The sequence below is a fragment of the Drosophila busckii genome, chromosome X (genome assembly GCF_011750605.1).
Source record: "Drosophila busckii strain San Diego stock center, stock number 13000-0081.31 chromosome X, ASM1175060v1, whole genome shotgun sequence".
Classification (NCBI taxonomy): domain Eukaryota; kingdom Metazoa; phylum Arthropoda; class Insecta; order Diptera; family Drosophilidae; genus Drosophila; species Drosophila busckii.
In genome coordinates, this window is record NC_046608.1 from 2,466,515 (window position 1) to 2,489,574 (window position 23,060).

The 23,060-nt window shown below is 38.6% G+C and overlaps 4 protein-coding genes across 4 annotated transcripts; 3 read left to right on the forward strand and 1 right to left on the reverse strand.

Annotated features, from left to right (window-relative positions):
• The first annotated feature begins 85 nt into the window (after nucleotides 1-85).
• Nucleotides 86-696, forward strand: LOC108605553. The gene has a single exon (XM_017995314.2). The coding sequence runs from the start codon at nucleotides 194-196 to the stop codon at nucleotides 656-658; it is 465 nt and encodes a 154-aa protein (XP_017850803.1). The 5' UTR covers nucleotides 86-193; the 3' UTR covers nucleotides 659-696.
• A 44-nt stretch (nucleotides 697-740) lies between these two features.
• LOC108605552 lies at nucleotides 741-1,883 on the forward strand. The gene has a single exon (XM_017995313.1). It carries the CDS (start codon nucleotides 1,235-1,237, stop codon nucleotides 1,784-1,786), a length of 552 nt encoding a protein of 183 aa, XP_017850802.1. The 5' UTR covers nucleotides 741-1,234; the 3' UTR covers nucleotides 1,787-1,883.
• Nucleotides 1,884-3,472: 1,589 nt separating this feature from the next.
• Nucleotides 3,473-4,069, forward strand: LOC108605859. The gene is made up of 2 exons (XM_017995670.1): nucleotides 3,473-3,921; nucleotides 3,995-4,069. Exons 1-2 carry the CDS (start codon nucleotides 3,534-3,536, stop codon nucleotides 4,000-4,002), a joined length of 396 nt encoding a protein of 131 aa, XP_017851159.1. The 5' UTR covers nucleotides 3,473-3,533; the 3' UTR covers nucleotides 4,003-4,069.
• A 5,350-nt stretch (nucleotides 4,070-9,419) lies between these two features.
• On the reverse strand, nucleotides 9,420-20,924 carry LOC108606063. The gene is made up of 6 exons (XM_017995910.2): nucleotides 20,904-20,924; nucleotides 20,737-20,774; nucleotides 10,968-11,170; nucleotides 10,785-10,901; nucleotides 9,846-9,995; nucleotides 9,420-9,784 (listed from the first exon to the last, which is right to left on the reverse strand). Exons 3-6 carry the CDS (start codon nucleotides 11,154-11,156, stop codon nucleotides 9,680-9,682), a joined length of 561 nt encoding a protein of 186 aa, XP_017851399.1. The 5' UTR covers nucleotides 11,157-11,170; nucleotides 20,737-20,774; nucleotides 20,904-20,924; the 3' UTR covers nucleotides 9,420-9,679.
• Nucleotides 20,925-23,060: the final 2,136 nt, after the last annotated feature.

Genomic DNA, 23,060 nt, shown 5'->3' on the forward strand with positions numbered 1-23,060 from the left:
CGTGTGTGTGTGTTGATTTTGTTATTGTTATTTATATGAAAATGTCATTGTCGCCAAGCTAAGCGAAGAGCGCATAAAACGCTCGTACAGCCCTCGCCCGTAGGCAGTCAAGCGTAGTCAGTGCTCAGGTTCAGTCTGGTCAGGCCAAAGGAACCTCCTCCTCTCAATTGAATCTCCAAAGGAATACACAAGGATGCTTAAAGTGCAAGGATCGATGCTGCTTATGCTGCTGCTGCTGCTGGTGGCGGCGAGCAGGAGTCGCGCGGATCTGCTGGACTGCGAGGAGAAGCTGCCGGCGGTCATGTCGGAGATTGGCGACAAGTTCTCGGAGATGACGGGCAGCAGCAGCAAGTCGGAGCATGAGGTGCGCGATTTCTTCAAGAACGTCGGCTGCCAGATCAAGAACGGAGCCAAGGCGCTGGGCGAGAAGGCCAAAGATTTGGGCGCTGACATCTCGGCGGGCGCCAAGAAACTCAAAGAGCGCTTCGATGACTTTCGCGACAGAATGGCCAAGGATTCGGCTGAGGAAATGAGCAAGGATCGCGGCTTTTTGGCTAACGTCGAGATTATCAATCCCGATTTGCTCAAGGGGGAGCAGCAGTGCGGCCATGGGCATCTGCTGGATGCTTTGGGCAAATGCAGCAAGTTGAGAAAGTGATTATCAGTTTTTTCGTTTCTTCCATTATTTTTTTTTTACAAATTTTTAAGTGTTTAAAGTTATTAGTTTTTTTTTTTTTTTTTTTTGAGAAAATAAATAAACAATGAAAATTGATGTAAAGCATCGCACAAATGCCAAATGAGCTCAATTGCTGGCAAGCAGGAAACTAGAAACTCAGCGAGAGAACGAGAGAGAGAGAGAGAGAGAGAAACAGGCATAGAGAGTGTGAGTGTGCACAGTGGGACGAACAGCATAGCAAATGAAATTGAATTTTAGTTTGCTTTTAAAGAATTTGATTTTGCAATTGTTGGATTTGGCCCCACTGTGCGCTGTACGTTGCACTCAAATGAATTTATTCAAATATACAATTGCTCAAGTGGCTTGACGACTTTCTCAGAGCCCCGTCAATGCAGAGCCAGAACTTGGCCAGCCAGCCGTCTATACGATCTGCAAACTGGTTTCAGTCTGGTTTGAAACCCTAAACGCTCAACAACAAACAACGCTCTGGCCTAAGCTATAAAACTCTTTCGAAAATAAAAACAAAAGCTGCTGCTGCTGGCCCCAATAAACACAACGATGAATCATCGCCGTCAACTGTGCCCGTTGCTGCTTTTCGTGATCTGCTCTGCTGTGGGCCAACTGCAGGCGGCGGCCATCATCTGCTCTGGCGCTGGTGGCGCTGAGCTGGACGCCGCCGCTGCTGTGGCCGCCAAGGCAGCGGATGGCAGCGATGCCAGCGATGCAATGACAACGCCCAAGCCCAAGCCCAGCGAAGTGAATCAGTTTTTGCACAGTGTGCAGTGCACGCTGGAGAAGGCCAAGCCCTGGATCGAGGATCTCGAGAAGGAGGCCAAGCGTCTGGAGGAGACTGCCAAGCGTGTGGGTCTCAGCATTGTCCATCGCTTTGGCAGCATCATGGACACATTGCTGGGCGCTGCGGTCAACAGGCCTAGGCCCATCATCAGCAGCAACAGCAACAGCGACGACAGCAGCAGCAGCTGTTGCTCCAGCTCCAGCGCCAGTCCCAGCTCCACAGTCGCCAGTGAGAGCACAAGTGAGGCCAAGCCCAGCACCGATTCGCCCATCAATATCGTCACTGGCAATGAGGCGGACAACGAGATTAAATAAGCACACAATCAATATTATAAACCAACCATAACTACAATACATAAACATATACATATACATATTTATTTTATTAGCAGTTAGTATTGAGAGCATAAATAATAAATACAATACAAATTCAAAATACAACAAATGCAATTTGTAAAGAATCTTTGACATCGAAGCTGTAATTGCTCATTTAAATTTCTACTTTTTATTGAATTCTATTATAATACATTGGAAATTTAAGAAAATGATAACTGTTAGATTGATGTCTTTAAAAAGGGCTTTACTGTACTTGCATATGCACCTGCTGGCGCATTTATATTATTGATATTCTGATAAACACATATGCAATGCAAGTAAGTTTCAAATGACAGTTTCAATGGAAATTAAATGTTCCATAGGCATTAGGATTGATACCACAGATAATCAATTAGAATACAGATACAGATAATCAATTAGAATTATGTCAGAGTTTATTTTAAAAATATTTCATTAAAGTAAATCTTTTGATAAAACTAAATTTCGATTGAATTTAGTAGTACGTTATACAATAATAAATCTGAGTATATCAGCAAATCTGCTTAGACGTTAAATTCAAACGAATAGGCAAGAGCTTTGGCTAGAGAAGTTTTAATTGGCTTTGGAGACTCAGATTGAGGTGCAAGTCAAGCAGGCAGAAATTGGAGATTTTAGAAAACTTTCGTTAGCCAAATGGCTCAGCTGATGTTGCTTTATTCATTTCTTGGCGTCATCACTAACCAGGCAATTGCATACGATGTTATTATAAATAACAAATTCATATATCATATCTATATCAGCATTTTATTACATTATATATATCTATATTATATAATAATAAAAAAGTAATTTGGAGATAGTAGTAGTAAAAAATAATTTCTTAAGCATATTTTTGACGTTTTTTCATAGTAGACTCGACGCATAATTTTGTAATTTGCACCAAAATGTCGAAAATACATATGCAGCTAATACTTAATATAAACAAAAATACTAAATTAATTGCCAATAAATTAAATTGCCGCCTATGGGGTATGCTTAAAAAAAATGTTTACATCTTTACGCCTGAGTTAACATAGTGATAATCTTTGAGCTCAGCTCGGCGTTGTTTGATTCATCATTTGCTTTTTATGAGCCAGCCGAACTCAATATTTCTATGTCACATCTTTTCGTAAACAATTTTAGACTAATATGTGAATTTCGCAAGCATTTAGCCAAATTCAATTGGCTTAAGTTTTGTGGTAAATTAAAAGAATTTTTCTCTACTGTTGGTACTGATAGTAAACAGTTTAGTTTAGATAATTGTGTTAATAAATTGAATTAATTAATTAAATTGCTGCAGCTGCACTAAGCGCATTTTTTCTCAGTGTATAGCTTAGAGATCGCTACAAGGATGGTGCTGGATGTGGTTAAGACTAAGGAAAAGCCTCCAAACATGGCTAGTTCAATTGGCATTGAAGCTAATATGTCAACTGACTAAAATGCTCAAAAGCAAAGCGCTTAATTCAAATTAATTAATCGCTCTGTACTTGCTTAGGCGCTTTGCCGTTTGAGGGGCGTGGAGGAGGGCGTAGTGCTCTGCTCGACGAAGCGTTGACATAACCGGTTTGCTTTAGCTCAGCTAACTTGAGTCTAGCTCAGCGCCAGCTACGCTCAGTCGAAGATTAAACATCGACGCGACTGGTTCAGTCAATCGCAGCACAAATCAAAATATAGCTACAACTATATCATATATATATATATATATAAAATGAAGTGGTTTATTATCTGCGCGCTGTTCGTTGCTGTGGCGCTGCTCAGCGCTCGGGCGCACGCCGCTGATTGCGATCAGGCCAAGAATCCGGAGGACAGCGATTTCAAGAACTTCTTCCGCAGCGTTAGCTGCAAGGTTAAGCAGGGCGCTGAGGAAGCTGCCATCGTAGTGAAGCCCTATACCGATAAAATAGGCGATGGCGCCAAGGAGATTGGCAGCTCGGTGGCAAACAAATTCGATGAGCTCAAGCACAAGTTCACGGATGAAGGCACCACAGCCAAAGCTCCAACTGTTATGCCCTTCAATGCGCCCACTGAGCGCGTGCCCCTGGCCCCAATTGCTCCCGCCGTGCCCACTGAATTGCTTGCCAGCACTCAGCCCATGGGTAAGTCAACAAAAAAATTACTCATTCGCCCCATTTTCACACAACTCACTCTACTTTCTACTTCTAATTGCAGCTGGATAAAGTCAAAGACTTCAGTGCGTGCATATATATGAATTTTTTTTATGTGTTAATTTTTTTTTCTTGTTACCAAAACTTGCTCAATAAACGCTTCAATTTCTTTTAAATACAATTCAACGTATTGATTCAAAGCTAATGCAGAGTTTAAACTAAAAAGTGTCAGCTGAGCCAGTTAAATTTGTTTTCTTTTTATTTTACGCTGCCCTCGTCGTTGTGCGCGTTGAACTATAATTAGAGCGATGATGATGATGATGATGATGATGACCAGTGCCAATTTATGCGCTTGTCTCGTTATTGCGAATTTAAATTAGATTCATTTAAAACAAACGTACTGCTTACAGTTTGATAACAACTTAATTTTAAGCTAGCAATGATTTGTGAAAATATTTGTACTTCAGCTATAGTCAAAATCAACTTTAAGCTGATGCTACAGATTCGCCTTTCTCTTTATCAGTTCTCAGTTAGCTTAAAATATCGAAAGCTTCATTTCAACACTATTAAGCGATACTAACTATTTGTTATTATTGTATTTGTATACAAATTAACTAAAACAAAATACGATTAGTGTCATGCAACAAGATTTGTTGCCACTTGTTTTGGGTCTACTCAACTCGTTTTGAGTGTTCCCATGTAGAATATTTTGTATTCTTTGTTTTGAGCTTAGCTACAAAAATATAGAAACTTGATTCACGCACTCAATGTCGTTGATAAAATATGCAAATTTATTGTATACAAATAAATAAATAATAGTAACGCAACAATTGGAATTAAGTCAACAAAAGCGTCAGTACAAAATATAACTATATATTTATATATAATATATATATTTGTTGTAGTTGATAACCTCAGTGGCTCTCAGCTGAGCAGCTTTGCCGCTTTGTCTGCTTGGGAAGAGTCGAGTGGAGTGCAATAGATCGCGTAGACTAAACGAGCTAGAGACACTAAATTCGCTTTGTTCGAGATTGTTACTCGTAATTGGAATTCTCAGTCCACGCCTGCATTGCGTGCATTTTGTTATTGTTAGGGCAGAGCGATGATGCAATTGTTATTGTTAAGGGTATGCAAGTGAGCACAGCATTAAAACTTAAATAAAATACACGATAGCCCAAACAAATATTTTAGCAACAATAAAAAATGTTTACTGTCCGAACTGTACAGTCGATTAAGGCTGTAATAAAACTGTAAATTAAATTTGGTGTCTCCATCGGCTTAAAATTGTTTATTGCTGGTTTTGCCTTTCTTAATTCTAGACTAAATTGTCTTGATTTGAAAATGTTCAAACTGTTTTACAATCGAAAAAAAAACACGCAAGTATCTAGTGCAATATTAAAACTGTAACTATTGAGAACTATTAACAATGCATCTATATAAAATATTACAATAGAACTTGAACCTAAACAGTGTTCATTTGGTTTTTGATGTAACGCAGACTCTTGTTGCTGATGTACACAATAAACAAACTTGTGAAGAAATGTCTAAGCAAACAAAAGAACTTGCTGTGGAATAGGAAGCTTTGATCAGCTAGTATAACTCAGCGAAATGGCAAAACGCAGCAACAAATTCATGTATCGAATAATTTAAAAAAAAATTATAGCCAAAAAAATGAATGCAAAGAGAGTTACATTAATAACTAAAGCTTGTTACTTCAACAACTAAGGGCTGCGTTGCTTAAACTTTAAAAGGCGCCAACTGAGCAGGAAAAGTAAAGTAAGTATTTTCTCATTGGCAAACAGCAGCGAGGAACAAAGAGAGTTACATCATTCAGACTTTGAGAGACTCTAACTTAGCGAAAAAAAAACGATGTAACATTTTATTTTGGCGTTGCAATTACAATTTATATGAGTTTATGCATGTCAACAAAATTCCTTACTTTATTTGTGTATCTGTCATACTTATCTTCGTTATTTCCTTTAGTTTTATCCAATTCAAATTGAACGTTAACATTCAAAATGAACTTAGTTCTGAGCAGACAACATCTAAAATGAACAAAATAGTGAGTAAGCAATATAACTACTAAGCTATTAGCTATTAGCAGCGGAAGAACAAATAGACTTACAGCAGTAACAAACGACATTTACATAAATAACAAAAGACAACAACAGCCTTTGGTTTTCTGAACTTGGGAAGCTTGGAGAGCAGATCTCGGTGCATTTTGTGATTTAGCTCAAGTCGCTACAGGGAACGACTCCTGACCCACACGAATCACCTAGCGGCTTCATTGGCAAACCCATTGCCTAGACGAAGGCCATCCAGGAGACCTATGGACAAGAGGCAGGCAAAGAACGGGAGTCCAGTAATTCATTTAATTATTTATTTTTTTTTCCATTGTTATTACATCTCCATCGCTCATCAATAATTTTTTATTTATCGTTGCTTTTATGTTTGCATTTTATGTTTGTTAGAGTGAATTTATTCTTTATTCTTCTTTCTTTAGCGTATTTCTTTTATTTTTTAATTCATTTGATTGCTGTGATTAATAACTAACTAAAATAGCAAAAGATATTAAACAATCCAAGTTAAGCGACAGTTATCCAAACTCAGTTGCAAATTATCAATTGACCAAACTGAATATACATATGTATATGTGTGTGTGTGTATGATATGCTTTTAGCTAAATGCATTTATGGCAATGGGACACATTGACATGAGGAAGTTATATTTGTTCATGGCTATGTAAGCTTTAATTGGAATTTGTCGAGAGTCGCGCACTTGTCAACTACAAATCACACAACAATCAGAATAACAAAATCAAAATCTATTTTAATGTTAATATTAGCAAACTGTTGACTGCCGACTAGATTGCTGGATACACAGGCCGTTTGTTTATTTAGATTGCGTGTTAAATACGCGCTATGATAATTGCTATAATTATTTCACACATGTCGCATTATAAACAAAACATTTAATCGTCGAGTCTGGCGGCGGCCCCCATGCTACTCCATATGCAATTAACTTCAGCAGCAAAATGAAATGAATGCTCATTATTTCAATAAGCAACAACTAACGTTACTTTCAATTGTTGTGCGCATCACGTTTGCGACTCAAAGTCTCTGGCGCATTGAAATTGAAATTGAAATTTATTCAATGCGTCACTTTTTGCCAACTCAGTTTAATTATCACTGTCAAGTGCTAAGCGTCAGTAGCAGTCAAATTTGATTGCTTATTGCGGCTTTTTTTGTTTGTTTTTTAATTTTTTTTGTTCAGCTGTGATTTCCCGGTATTTGTTTTTTTAGTTGGCGCAATGTCAAATTTACAGGTTAATGAGCAAATAACGATGAACATGATTAAATAAGCAGCGATTCAAATCGAACTTGCTACTTTCTAGCCCTGGGCATCGCCCAATTTAAATAAAAAAATAACTCTACTTTATTTATATGACAACACTTTGACAATAAAATGCACAGATAAAAGGGAGACAGAATAAGTTAATGATAAAGTTGTTGTTGCTTGTGCTCTATCCAGTCACCAGCCATTGAAATGCCTGACCTGGACATATACGAATGACTTTATATGATCATTAGACTGGTTCGCCCTAGCTACAATGTTTGACTGTATACACGGAAAAAATCACGCATACGCATACAACATTTTTGTAAACTCTTCTTTGTCTCACTCGTCTGATTTTGAAGCGTCAAATCAATTCTATTTTCAATTTCAAAAATAATTGTTTCCTTAAGAAGGCACAGAGTAAGAGACAGAGAGTGAGAGAGAAATAAATAAAATAATAAACAGGATCAGCAGTAATTAAGAAAGTAATTCAGTTGCAGCATTCGATTCCGTAAGCGACTTTTGCACCACTGGGTCGCGAATAAAGAGTGTTGTGTATTTTTCTACGCTCTCATTCGTTTGCGCTCTCTCTATTTGTGTTTCTAACATTTTACAAAATATTCTCTTTTTTCTGCGCTCTCCGTTACAATTAAACTTTTCCGCATAGCAAATTCATTTCTGGATTCTGTTTGCTTGCAAATGCCAAAAATTATCCTTAATCAATATTAATGAGGCAAGTTCCAAGCTTACGCACAATGTTATAAAATTGCTTTTTAAATTCTTAGACATCAAGAACATACCAAGTAGCATATAAATTAACTGCGAAGTCAATTGCACTGCCTTCCTTTAGTTATTATTACTAATAATATTGTTCCTCCTCCTTGTATTGTAACTTATGTTGATGATGATGGCGGATCAACGTCAAAAAAATCTAACTAATCACTTATGCACTTCTCGGCCATTAGCCTAACCTATTCTGACAATCAGCTAAGGGAACAGAAATTTATTTCTAGGCTGCATTCAGATACGTCGACTGAAGATGTCTATCAAAGATTCCAATCCCAGTAATTTAAATATTCTACAGTTACATCTTCACTTTAAAATAAAACAGACATCAGAACTATTCAACTTCCTTCTAGCCAAATGACCTAACCAATTTGATTTAGCGCAATGATCAGCTGAGCGTTCCGCTTGCAGCTCATAGTTAAATAATATGGCATACTTTTAGGCTCTCATACAAAACAGACAACGCTGGCAAATATCTCCGTTCCAATATATTTGAATATATTGTACTTATTTTCATTAAAATATTCAAATGTGCTGTGGTGCTGAGAACTATTTATGAACTGCTTGATTGATTCGAGCAATGCTCATTTTGTGCTTTCAGCTTGAGCTTGAAACAAACAGCTGGGGGATTTCAAGTTGCCACCTGTGCTATTGTTGTCAACAGTTTTGTGTGCAACACAGCAACAGCCAAAAGACATTTGAGCTTTAGCTGCTGCCATTGCCGTTGTCGTTGTCGTTGGCGTTGCCTTTGACTTTGCCTGAGCGTTGCAGGCTCCTGAGACAATTGCCTGCTGCATAGTTATTTTGAGAAGTTTGCCGACCAGACAGAGACAAGAGACAGAGGCAGAGGCAGAGGCAGAGTCTGGTTTGAGCTGTGGCACTGATGTGGTTTGGCTTGCCGCTGCAATGGGCAGATTGCTCATACGCACCGACTGCCACTCATTACCGGCGCCAAAGTTTTTTTTAGGGTGGGGGGAGGAGGGTGGTCCATACCCATAAGCGTACTTTCGAGACAGGCATCTCAGGGGCATCGAATTATGACACTTTTAGTGGTTTTGGCTTGGCTTGGCTCGGGACTTGGCTTGGCTTGGCTTGTGTGCAGGTTTTTGGCATTGTGTTTTCACTTTGCCTTCTTGAATTTTGTTAGCAACTTTGCTTCGATTTGCGCAGCTTTTCTTTTAACCAACTTATTTTAGTTTCGAAAACAATTTCATATACACACATATACATAGAAATATATGTACAGATTTGAGGGCAAGTTGCTCGAGACAGTTGCATTGCTGCTTCGACTTTTATATTTGCTTATTTTTATTTATTTCCACTTTGCTTGTTGTGATGCTCTTGTGCTCCACGCACATGCTGCTGCTGCTGCTGTTGCTGCTGCTGCTCGCTTACTTAAAAGTTTATCAATAAAATTATGACAACAAAGTTTTTAATTTGACGCATAATGGCCGGACAGGGTGACAATTTGAAATGGAGCGCGCTGATGCTACAACTTTCAGTTTATTTCGTTAGCAAAACAATAAATACGCATTGACTTGAATACATGTGTGTGTGTGTGTGTGTGTTTGTTTGGATTTCAGGCACATGCTTAGCTATCACAGAGGCTACACTAGATGCTGCTCGCTCAGCCCTTGAGCGCCTTGAGCTTGTTCTTCTTTTCGACAGCCAAGCTGTTGGCAAACTGTTGATTCGCCTCGTCCTTGTAGCCCTGCAGATTGTAGTGTGTGGCCTGTGGGGAAAGCAGTGAGACATATGAGAGTGAAAAACAGATCAGTTAGGCAGCTACGCACGTTCAGCGCTTCCCTGAACTCGGTCTGCGCCAAGCGCTGTAGACCACGGAAATTGCGACCCAGTATGCGACCAAGTTCATAGCGTGATATGCTATAAGCCTCGGTAGTAGTTGTCGTCTCATCAGAGCTGACCTCCTCATCGCTGCTGGTCTGCAGGGAAGAGAAACAAAATAATTTAAAAGAGTTATGATTTATTTATTTGACTTAAGCGCTAGTCACTGCTACTAAGGTCAAGTTGTTAAAAGAATGATTTTTAAAGTTTAATAGAATTTTGAATCTAGAAACATTTCATTAGTATTGTGAGCAATAAAATGAGCCACGCAAAGGCTCAAAGTAATTAGTTAAGCATTTATATTTATTTTATTTTAATGTTGCTCAATTTAGATCTCAAATTGTTAGACATTTTCAAGTAATTTAATTATGCAAAACAATTTGCTGGCTGCTGTTTATTTTACACACAAGCAATTCAATAGCAATACAGAACTATCAATATGCAAGTACCCACAATTAATTAACATATCCTGAACTGAATTTTTATATTGCATAATGCTTTCAGTCCAAAATTTGTCATTGAGCTGATATTCTAACTGACAGCCCAAGCTTTAGTACAATTTAAAGCAAATTTGATTCAGCTGCTGTTCGATATAACAATCAAAGGCTGAGTTTGACTAATTGTAAATCTTGAATTTATTTATGTAATACAGCAGCACTTGATAGCTGATGCAGATGCACCCCTAAGAAGATCTTCACTCTAAAGGTAAAGTTGAAGCCGCGAAATTGTTTGTTGTAAAGTTGCCCAAGAAGTCGTTAAGTTGTTTGACTGAAAGTTGCTTAAAGTTTTTAATTTAACGTACACATAATTCCTTTATGATGTTCATTTACTCGAATTACTTTTAACATTATTTTATGATAAATCTTACATTTATACATTTTGCTTACCACCTTTTCCGTTGTGGATCTGGGCTGGTTTGTTGGCTTGGCTGGCGCCGGATCGCTAAACTGTTCGTTCACCATATTGTAGATATCGTTAAGCGTGTTGCGCGTGTCCGTGTATTGCTGTGAGATCAAAACAAGCAATGTCAACTGAAAATGCTTGAGGCAAACGCTTTGGGCGCTACTTACGTCCACAACTAGATTCTTGGTCACAATCATTTTCTGAAAGAAATCCCAGAAGAGGCCGCGCTTGTGGCGCACATGTGGCAGCTGCGCTGCAGTCTCGTTGTCGTCGTCGTCGTCGTCGTCGGCGGTCGTCCCACACACGCCCAGCAGCAGCAGCAGCGAGAGCAGCAGCAAGAATCGATTGGAGGACATGGCGGCACGCTCGGCTGCAAGTGCATGATGCATACTTATTAATATGAGAGGCGGCTTGATTATTTTGTGGCAGCGGCGTTAAACTGCAGCTGCAGCTGTTATAACAGGCTTTATGGCTGGCTGGCCAATTACGAGCACGTATCGTATTACGCATACGACGCGTATGCTGCTGCTGCTGCAGCTTAATCGCTTTAACAGTTTCGCTTAATGCTAAGCGCTTTAAAGCAATTGACTGCTTTTTAAATTTTGAAATACACGCCCACAAGGCACAAGCCAAAGGCATAATGTTTAGCATTATTGTTGCCATTGCTAATGTTAACGTGGCTTAATTGCATATTTTTGCATTATAATTATGCATTCGCATTCGGGTTCGCCTCTGTAGTTGTTGCGTATTAACATTTTTAAAGCCCTTTAAGCCAAAACAGCGAGCGAGCACTAATAGAAATCAATTGCCAAGGGGCAGATTCAGCAGCAGCAGCAGCAGCAGCAGCTTAACTGGCCGTCTGTCCGTCTGGTCGATTGGCTGACTATCTGTCTCACTGGCTGCATAATTTTATTGGCACAAATAATAATTAAAATTATGTATTATGCCAGCAGCAAAGGATACGTGCTAGCGACTGCTATTGAATAAATAATATGTGTATATTTGCAAATAATAATAATAAAAATAAAACACACACACACAATAAAAGCAGCTAAAACCAACAAAGCTAAAAAGCTAACAGCTCACATTACGTATACGCCACTGTGAACATTGCAACGTTGGCAATTTACGCATAATTATGCATTTAGTGCAGCTAAGTGGGCAATGCTAGTTTAATTAAAATACAATAAACACACACACACCCACACACACACACACTTGCCTCAGCTGTTAATGCAATGATGCAATGATTTGGCGTGCTTGGCATTTGAACATTAGGCTGGGCTCTTTTATTTTGAAACTACAAAAAGTTCCAAGTGTATGTGCTATTGAAGTAATGGCTTGAATTTTATAATGTATAAATTTAAAATGGTTTCAATTAAGCCTAAGCCACTTTCTTTTATTTTTTTATTCTAAACAATAAATGAAATTGCTGCAATTTCAAAAGCATTTGGACTACTTTATTATTAGTCAATGCCTGTGTAGCTTGATTTGTAAAATTTGTTTTGTCAAACATTAGTTATACATAGTGCTAGATAATATTGCAATACAAATCGCAGCACCCTAATGTACATCAAAGGAATTGAAATTATATATGAAGATCGCTCTTGGCGCATCTTAATTAAAAGCTGCGCACAAATTTCAGTTCACGCTCTTCAGCTGTTGCTGCAAGCAGCTGATCCCATGGGCAGTGCTGTAAAACGCTGCTTAGAGTATTTTTGAAAAGAGTGGCGGTCCGTCAATATTTGGCACTATCGATAGTAAGCGCCAGCTTAGTAAAATAACAAATAAATATTTTCAAAGCTTTCTGCTGTCTAATAAATTTATACGTATGATACTAATAAAGTTGCATTATTAGAATTTATGTATTGAATTATTTATAACGTTTTTGTAATTTGAATAACTTTGTTAAATGGTTTGCAGTTTCATTATTACAATTTTGATATTTTATATATTATTGGATTTGCTTCATATATTAAATAAGCTACGTGCTTGCTTATTATGTTTCTATTTGAAATAGTATCAAAAATAGTACAAGACAAATTTGTGAGCGTTGTATACGCATCATAATTAGCTTGCCAACTGGCAGTTGCCATATGTGAAATAGATAAATTGAGCATACGTAGCGTAATTAGCTATATAGCTCAGCTGTGTACGCTACAGTGCATAGTAGCAACAATTATTGAGTAACAAACACACAAGCGAGTTGCTGTTTAGCGAGCATTTACTGTAGTGCTGCTAAGCATTAAGGAAATTACTTGAATTTATTTAGGGAGCGGCGCCAGCTTGGCCAGCCGAGCCGAGCCTTAAGCTATGTCGATTCGCAACGATTTGCACTCAATCAATATAAGTATATACATATACCTATATATAAAAAAAAGTATACGAAATATGCATAGCTATGATTCCGCATTGATACAACGCCAGCAGCAAGCACTTGTTCGTGTGTGTGTGTGTGTGTCTGCTCATTCAGCTATGCATTGCATGCACAATGCACAATTTGAAATCAAAACTTTTCAAAATTACGCCAAATACACACACAGACATAGACATAGCGACTGCATAGAGAGTCCAAGTAAAAGTCCAAAGGGGTAGCAGCACTGGCTCTACCTTGAAGAACTCTAGTTATTGCCATATTATGCATATGTATGTGTTTCTGTGTGTGTGTGTGTGTGTGTGGCAAACACTTTGGCCCAATATCATTGCAATGGCCAAACTGCAGACAATTTGATAAGAGAGCGAGCGTAACGGGAGCAACTGGGCAATGCTTTAGACAATCGTTGATGCTTTAATGCTGCTCAAGTGCTCAACTGTTTGCTAGACGAGCGCTGCATCGACAACACAAACAACACAAACAACAACAACAACACTGGATCGAAACTAATACACCAAAACCGAAACCAAAAAGCAAACCAAGCAAACGAAAAAACTACTTCAAGTGAAAACTTTTCCTTTTTCGGAATTCAAACCAAACGAAACAAAATGAGAGTTGAGAGTTAGAGAGAAGACGCCCCGCACTGAAAGCAATGCCATAAAAATGCATTAGAATCACACACACACACAGAGAGAGAGAGAGAGAGTCGGATAAGAACAAATACAAATGCACTTTTCTATATATGAGCGCACATACAACATATCTGTCTAGCTATCTATGTAGTATCTATGCAGCTCAATATGATTGCCTGTTGCAGCGTAAGGCAATCAGTAGAAAAACATTTCAGCATTGGGCGCATCGACTGCTGCCATCGACTTTTATATCTGTTTGTAGTCTCGCACTTCACAATCTCTGCAGCAACAACAACAACAACAACAACAAGAGCAGGGCGTACTTTAAACTGAAACACTGCAGTTTGCAGGTTTGCTTAATTGCCAAAATGCATTGCATACTTAAGTAAGCGGCAAATTCAATTTCAAAGCGAGTGCGAGAGCTAAAGAAATAAAAACGAATCTTTTCACTATTTCAATGTTCGATTCGCTTGCTCTGTTCCAAATAATTAACAGCTTGAGCTAATAGTTTGCTAATAATATAATAATTTGCTAATAAGTCGATAACCTAAGTAGTTTAGTTATTATAAATAAATATGCCTTTGCTTCAAGCTAAAATGAGTTTGTGCATTGGCTTTGATCTTTATTCTTGCTGCTGAGTTTAATGCTTTAAGCACTTATGTTGCAATGCATCATTCATCTATTGCAATTGCAAGCATATTAACTATAATTTTAAGCCTTAACAATCGACAGTCAACAGTTCATGTCGACCCATTGACTTGTTTGTCAGCTATTGTAATATGACTTAGGCCAAGCAGTTCAGTTCAACAAATCACAACTTGCTGCATTCTGCATTCTGAAGGCTTCACACAGACTCCATAAGCTGATGCAGATTAAAATGAGAATATGCAAACCAATTTCTTAGAAATTGAATTCTTGCATTGCTGCAATTGAATTCATTGCATTGCATTTCGCTTATTATATTATTAAGCTATAATTGGAATTGCTACCTGGAATTGGCTCAGAGCAAAGAGTATTTTGCCTATTTGGGGGCCAAAATTAAGCGCTGCCGTCGCTGAAGCTTTAAGTTTGTGATAGCTCAAGCCGCTGGCAATTGATCAAGCTGTGGCTGGCAGCTTTAAGCAAATGCCACACACATTGTGAGCTGCACATATATTGAAGCAGGTGCTGCAACTCCCAGCAGCTAAGCAAAGCTGCACCGTCAACTTCTGTGCTTAACTCGTTACCATTTACCGCTGCCGTTAGCCGCGTACAGTTTACATTGGCAACTTTGTCGTAGTCCTAGTCGGCGGTGGCATTTGTTGTCATTATCAGCGTCTTTGTCTTGCATGTTGCTGCCGCTGCTGCTGCTGCTGCTGTTGTTGTTGTTGGTGTGCAACTTGAGCATTTTAATTATGCCCTAATGGCGCATAATAGCCACCTCAGTATCAGCAACTATTTCACTCCTGCCATTGCCCATTGAGCTCTGCCTTTCACTCTGGCTGACTGGCTGGCTGGTCGGCTGGCTGCTTAAGTTGGGTTCGTTGCAACGCCAAGGCTCTCATTACGCCCCAACTAACTTCATTGGCCTGCCTGGCGCTAACTTTGGCTATTTTTCGACTCGCTATCTGTTTGTCCATCTGTCCTGCTCAACTGTCTGCAGGTGAATTTGCGCTGGCCCGCAGCTATGGCTGTGAGTGCTGCGTATACTCAATATCAAGTATACGTTCAAACTAACGCGACGAGTTGCTATTTTGCTATTTGAGTTAGTGCATTCGACAGTCGTTTTTGCCTTTTTGCCGCCCAGCATTCTTTTTTATATATTCGCTTTGCTGCCTTTTGGCTTTCGCTTACTTTTGCTACCAGTTTTTCGGCAATTCTCGTTGCACTTTTGTGCACGCTTTGATTATTTTATTGCCCCAGCAGCAGCAGCAGCAGCAGCAGCAGCAGCCTCAGTGGCAGGTCCTAGCCGTAGACGTTGCAAACTTCATGCTAAAATTAAAAGTTTCTAATGCTCTGTCTCACTCCTGCTCACTCTCTCTGTCTGTTTTCTTTTATGTCTGTCTGTCTGTCTGTCTGTTTGTTGTTGGGCAAACGGAAAAGCGGCTATGGCAATCGCATTCTTGATTATGTTTTCCAACTGGCTCATCAACTGGCCAACAAAACTTTGTAATTATATCAATGAGTAGCTGCTGTTGCAGCAAAGGGGGCGGTGTGAGGCGTTGGCTGCTGCTGCTGCTGCTCAAAAATCAATCAATTCTCTCTCGCTCTCGCTTGTTGGCTCTTAACGCTAGCAAAATATTTTTGCATGGCATTTCAATTAAATTTGATTTGATTTGATTTGAATGTGGCCAAGGCGACGAGCACACTCAAACGCTACTCCATGGACTCCCATGGCTGTGCATTTGTTTGTCTACACGCACACACACACACACAGACAATGACAATGCATGTAACTAATGACATAAGTGCTCATAGTCAGGCTGACTGCATAGAATAGTCGTCAGGCTAGAACGAGATAGCGCACGTCGCGACACTTGCCGCCTTGGCTGCTGCAACACCCACTAACCCACCCCAACACAACCCCCCCTTATCGCCCTGCATCCTGTAGCCGTTGCCTGCCTCATTTTGCATGTGCATGTTAAGTAGCAATTAAACGAGACTTAAGAGCGATTTAAATGTTGACGATATGTTGGTGCGCCGGCAGCGATTATGCCTCAAATTTGCCACTGCATGTGTGTGTGCGTGTGTGCGTGTGTGTGTGTGTGTGACAGTGGCTGCCAAATATGCTTGGACACAAAGTCAAAGCGTCTAAATATTTGTCGCAAGGCTAAAAATTGCTTAAATCTTATTTTCAATTGTGAATAGTAAAAGCTAAAATACAATACATATACAGCTTAGACTCACTGTGTGTGTGCTTGTGTGTGTGCGCATACTGCAACTGCTCACTGTGCAAGTGCAGCATAATTTATGTGAATCGATGCCATCTTATCAACATTTGTCATTACAGTATGAATAGCACACATATACACATGCATACGTCTGTGTGTGTGTTAGCCTGAAAATGCGTTTTGTGGTTATCATTGGCCTTGCCTGCTGCTCTCAGCAACTTAACGCCCCAGCCAGGCCTCAATGCATTTTCATTTTGGTTCGAAGCGATTTCCAATGCAATGCAAAATGGTCGAAAAATATTTGCACTAATTAAATTGAAAGCAAATATGCACGTGTGTGTCTGTGTGTGTGTATGTGTGTCTGCCACACATACAAAGGTGACTCATAAAACTGGCAGTGCCCAGAATTTTGTGGCAATAAAATAGATTTTTATTTAAATTAAAAGATGGACGGGTCCAAGGGCATAAACGATCATAAAACGTAAAACTACTGAGCGAGTGAGCGAGTGAGCGAGAGAGTTTGCATAATAAATGCAAATAAAGCTTTACGATGCTGGCCTCCCTAGCAAATAATAAAAAATACACACACACACACACGCACACGAACACCCCAAAGGGTGTTTACGTACGTGTTTGTTGCTCTGCCTGCGTGTAAAAGTGTTTTGACTTTGCCCACACGAAAAGTTAAACAACACGGAATTCCATTAAGCGAATGGATTGCCATTCATAACTCTCACCTGCATGTGTGTATGTGTGTGTGTGTGTGCGGGCTTCGAACTATATAAATGTTTGTCCAACTAAATCATATATCATAACCTTATAACAAATACCAATATAATCTGCTCAATCGGCACACATATGAACTCAAAGATTCTATAAACTGCAAGCAGCATAAACTGTTGCCGCACTATGGAAAACTCGCGCTTCAAGTTAAATCAATTGACTATAAATTCAAAATCTTAATTAAGCTGCATTCTATATTTATATTTTGAACTGCTGTATGCACCTTCACTTATATTTATATTATTACCACTAACTTTTTTACGTTTGTACAAATTAATTGCAAATCAAGCTTTTCTTTGCATTTTAAGCACTGCATGCAATTTGAAGTTTAATACTTAGATCAATACTGTATTACTTTTTAATTCAATTAATTAATACATTTTATTTGTTTATATTCTCTTCGTCTACATTCCGCCGCATAACCGATTCTTTTATTTTTGTACATTTCAATTTGAGTCAAGCGATCACTTATAACTGACATACGTTTATATAGAACTAAAACCTGTAGCGATTGATTCCACAAATATTTATTTTTTATTGCATTGAAGTGTTGATTATAATATATTAAATTTAAGTTCAGTGACAAATTATGCAGTATAAAGATAAATAAATAAATAGATAAATAGCAATATGGATAGATAGATGAATAGATAGATGGATAGATAGATGATAGAAATATGGATAGATCGATAGATGGATACAATTATGGATATGGACCTGATAGATTGATGAATAGATAACTAGATGAATAGATGGACTCAACCCACTTCTCAATAATATTTTTGCTTACGCTCTGAAGCAATAAATTTCAAAGTTATGAAAACCTTTTATAGATATAGATATATATGTGGATAGATAGATAGATGAATACATAGATTCGCTAAAATTCAAACCACTTCCCAAATGTATTTGCTACCGAACTTACTGCATCAATTTCAATTATGTTATGAAAGCTTTTTATAGATAGTTATATAATCAGATAGATAGATGAATAGAACTGTAAGTAATTAAAAATCAAAACTAACTGTAATATGCAGTTCTTGTTTTCATTATTTAAGCAATATATTCTTTATGATTATTACTAAGTCGATCTTTTGCTCTGCGACTTCTACGCTTGTTCGTCACCTCTCTTCACTCTTCACTTGCCTAAGTGGCTAAGAAACATTATCAATTGCAATTAAACATAGTTATAGTTGTAGCTACAAAGCTTGTTTAAGTACAAGCTTCATTAAGTAAATGTGTTGTGTTGTTTTAGTCATTAAATCAATAAAACGTTTTGCTTATTTCATTCGCAGAGCCCGCATAAAGTTCTTAATTCAATATAAATACATAAAGCGCGGGCTTTTGAACTTTGCCACAAAATCGTATCTAATTTTCCATAGTGCATGTGCGTATGTCTGTGTGCGTGTGTGTGTAAGGTGAGCAGACTTTGTGATATGTCATTTATATTTCAGGGCTGGCCACCATTTGTAAGCTCAACCGGAAAATTGCTTTTCTCAGCGAGCAGCGCGCGCTTGTTGCAATTTGTTGTTGCTGCTGCTGTTGCTGCTGTTGCTACTCTAATGGCCGACAGGCAACAACAATTAGCAAGCAAACAGAGCAACAGAGCAGCTGCAAATGTTGTGTTTGCTATTTGTTTACTTGTATTTGTTGGCGTATTTTATGCAACTGTTGATTGTTGTTTGGGATTTTAATTTGTTGCTGTTGCTGCTGCTGCCTCGGGCTGTAATTAAATTTTACACTGCGCCGACCGATGTCAGCGTCGCCGCTGTCTCATATTTAATTGTTAATATTAACATTACTTTATGCTGCAATGGGCTATGGGGACTACGGGGTCGGCTACGTGATCTGCGCTGCACTCTTATAACTCATATTGCGTATACGCGCTGTAGCCCATTCCAGCGTCTGTCCTGCACGTTCTGACTGTGTGTGTGTGTGTGTGTGTGTGTATGCACGTGCCAATTGTCAGAGCCGTCTGAGTAGCCCAGCCAACCAGCCAAGTCAGTTCAAAAGCAACTCAATAAATAAAACATATACCAAAGCATACATGTGTATGTGTGTGTGTGTGTGTGCGTTTGCAATTTAAGTTATGCGCACAAGAAATGCCAACATAAGCTACTTGTGCAAAATTCTCTTTTAGTTTCTTGTGGTTTTTTTTTTTGTTTTTTTATCGCTCGCTCGCAGCCAATTAATGTTTGCTTAACCCACAGCTATAAATTTAAGCCATAAATGCAATTAAATGTTTATAAATCAATCAATTGCTTATTTGGACGCATAAGCGATTAACGCTTTTAAATATGCGCTAAGCGAATTTGTTATTAAATTTCTCGATCAAAACAAACTACAAATAATAAAAAACAAAAAAGCAAAAGCCATTGGCCATCAAACAAGCGTCAAAGCCACAAGCTTGCCCTTGACTTTTATGCCGCCAACAACAACAACAACAACAACAACAACTTTAGTTAGCTACTGCTGTTCGATAGACGCGACAACTTCGACAACGCTAAATATGTCGAGGTCATTGAGTTGCTGAGGCTTGGCTACAGCTCATGACAACAAGCGTCGTAGGTAAATCCAACTGAAGGGAGCGGCCGCGCCACAACTCACCGAAATTTTAACTGCTGTTAACGCAAACGTAACTGGCCGAAACGCAACGTCTTTTTGGCAACTGATAAAAATACATAAAGCCAACATTGTCAGCTGCTAATTGATGTGCAAGGTTTGTCTTCACTTTCGGTTTGCGCTTGCCTAAGCTCGATGACTGAACTTTGCTGAGCTGAGAACTCGTAATCAATTTTTGAGACTGCGGCTTGTTGCCCAAGCAACTTGCAACTTGTTGCAAGGCGAACACGTCAATTGAAGCCTGTCAAGTGGGTCAGCATTGTTTACACGCCGTCGCGCATGCGCTAACAACTGAATTTGGAATTCAGACTGACATCTGCTTGGCCCTACACAGACACACACACAAACACACACACATACTCATCTGTGTCTCGTCTTAACGTTTTCGACAAATATTAGTAACATTTCGTCAAGGTCGCGCCATAGTTGGAATTTGAACGCTTGTGTTTTAGATTTTAGTGATTGATTTGGCTTCGCCTTGGCTTGCATCTGCTTAAATTAAATTTTTAATTGTCACACAGCTTTCAGTTTTCATTTAGCGTTGCAACCAAACTCGTTTCGTTTCGTTTCGTTTCTTTTCATTTATTAAGGTGTCAATAGCAACAACAAATATTTTTTAAGAAACGCATTTAAAGTTAACAATAATGAAACTCACTTTCACGTGTGGGGGGCTCTTGGTAATCAATAAACAAACTGTAACAATAACAATAAAAAAAATGCAACAACAACAAAATAAATAACAAAAACACTTGTTTCAATGCGAAATTGCGCAGACTGCTCAGACGACTGAGATATATATTTTTATTTTTTTTTTTTGGTTACTTGATTTTGGCGCACGCGAAAGAGAACTAAACGCCAACAGCGGCCAAATTGTTTAAACTTTGTGCAGCCGCCGCACAAAATGAAATTAACAACAACACGACGTCGACTGCGGAGTCGGACACACGGGCACAGTGGGCACAGTTTGCCTTTTTCGTTGACAAAAATATGCATGAGCTACATGCCGCTCTATAAATTTATATTAAATGCAAAAATAAATGTAATGTGCTCTTTAATTTATATTAAATATAAATAAAATATAGCAATTAATATTGCATAAATAAATTTTATTTAAATTGAAATAATATATTATTTAATATGAATTCATAAGCACTAAAAATATTTTCTTGCTGCCAATTACATTTTCTCTTTTAAACTGTTTAGTCTATAAAAATATTTGGATCTTTGAGCTATAATAAAAAAATTTAAATAATATTAATTATGAGAGCACTGTAATTTGTGTTAGTATTAGTGCCAGTTAAGGCCACTCAAGTAAAAGCACAATGAACACAGAAATTAACTGAATATGTTTGCTAGTATATTAATTAATATGCATTATAATTCATTTTAATAATATTGAATAAAACGTAGTATTTCATTTGTTTACATAATTATTTTTTCTTTTCTTTGATTTGAACATTTAATTTTAAAAATGTAGCTTAATTTATTGTAAATACTTTTTGTTTACTCTAAATAAATAAACAAAGTTGAAGCCATAACAGAATTAAAAGAAAAGTCGACCACTGTACGCCGCCGCTGCAGCAGCGATGCTGACGCTGACTGAGGCGACGACGCAACGTATTTATAACAACATTACAAACTGCAGCAGCAGCAGCAGCAGCAGCAGCAGCAGCAACATCAGCTGACCAAGCAGCAGCGGCTCAATTGCTGTAAAGTAAACGCTGCAAACGGCACCGGCTGCAAATGCTGCGACTGCGGATGCGCGACTGCGACGCTGACAGTGACGGCGGCAGCGAGAGCAGGTTTAGCTTCAAGATATTGCATAAGCGAGCATAAGCAACCGACCGAACGAACGAATGAACGAGCGAGAGAGCGAGCGACCAACCCATCGACTGACAGCCAGTGCGGGTTAATAGCTCAATTACACACACACACACACACACACACACACACACGCACACATATGCAGTGGAACAGCTGTGTGTGTGCTTTGCATATTTGGTGCAGAGCGAAAGATTTGAGATCGCAACCAATTGTGGCAAGCAGATTTCTAGTTAGCGTATTAAGTATTAATAAACCTCAATTGCAGCCAGGGCTAACACACACACACACACACACATGCAACGCTTATGTGCTTGTACTTTGTTACTCTTGCGTATACGCAATAAACTCAATATTTGCAAATTGCGACAGCGCGCTCAGGTCAAAAGCTTAGCTAACGCAACAAAGGTAACAACAACAACAACAACAACAATTGTTTTTAATAACAAAAATCAACTTTACTGGCGCTCATGCCCCGCTCAACTCCCCGCGCCCTTTGGCTGCAAACTAGTTTATCATTTACACCAAACGTTCGCAAGTTGTTCAGCCATGTGCTAAAGTTTTTAGTTTAATTGCAATTATTTTTGCGCGCATATTTTCATTAAATTGCGCACATGTTTTTTTTGTTTTGCATGTAGTTTGGTATTTCTGAAACGAAAGCATTTGTGATATGAATAAAGCTTATCACATGCATTTTTACGCCGGATGCGCTTGAATAGAAACACGGACAGACGGACTATGTATTGCATATTTAATTATTTATGCTGCGGATTAGACAATGCTAAATTTAAAATGTTTATCGACTACCGCATACAATATTTGCTGCTTCATTAGAGCTGCAGATATGCTACTTGATCTAACTGTAATTGTGCGCACAGACGGACGCAAGGGCAATGGAATTGGAACATGTGGCAAATTAAGTTGCAAACATTTCAATTTTTTATGGCAAGCTTAAGTTGCCAATTGCCAATTGGCACACGCAGCTCAGGATTTGGAATTACAATAAACTTCTCTGTTTAGCTGCTGCAAATTTCGCATTCGGTTCAATGTGTAGACTGCATTTGTTTTGTTTTCTGGGCATAAATGAAATATGCAGAACGTAATATGCAGTTGGCAAAATGTCGGCTTTTGGTATTTGTGCAAGTATTTTGGCCAGCT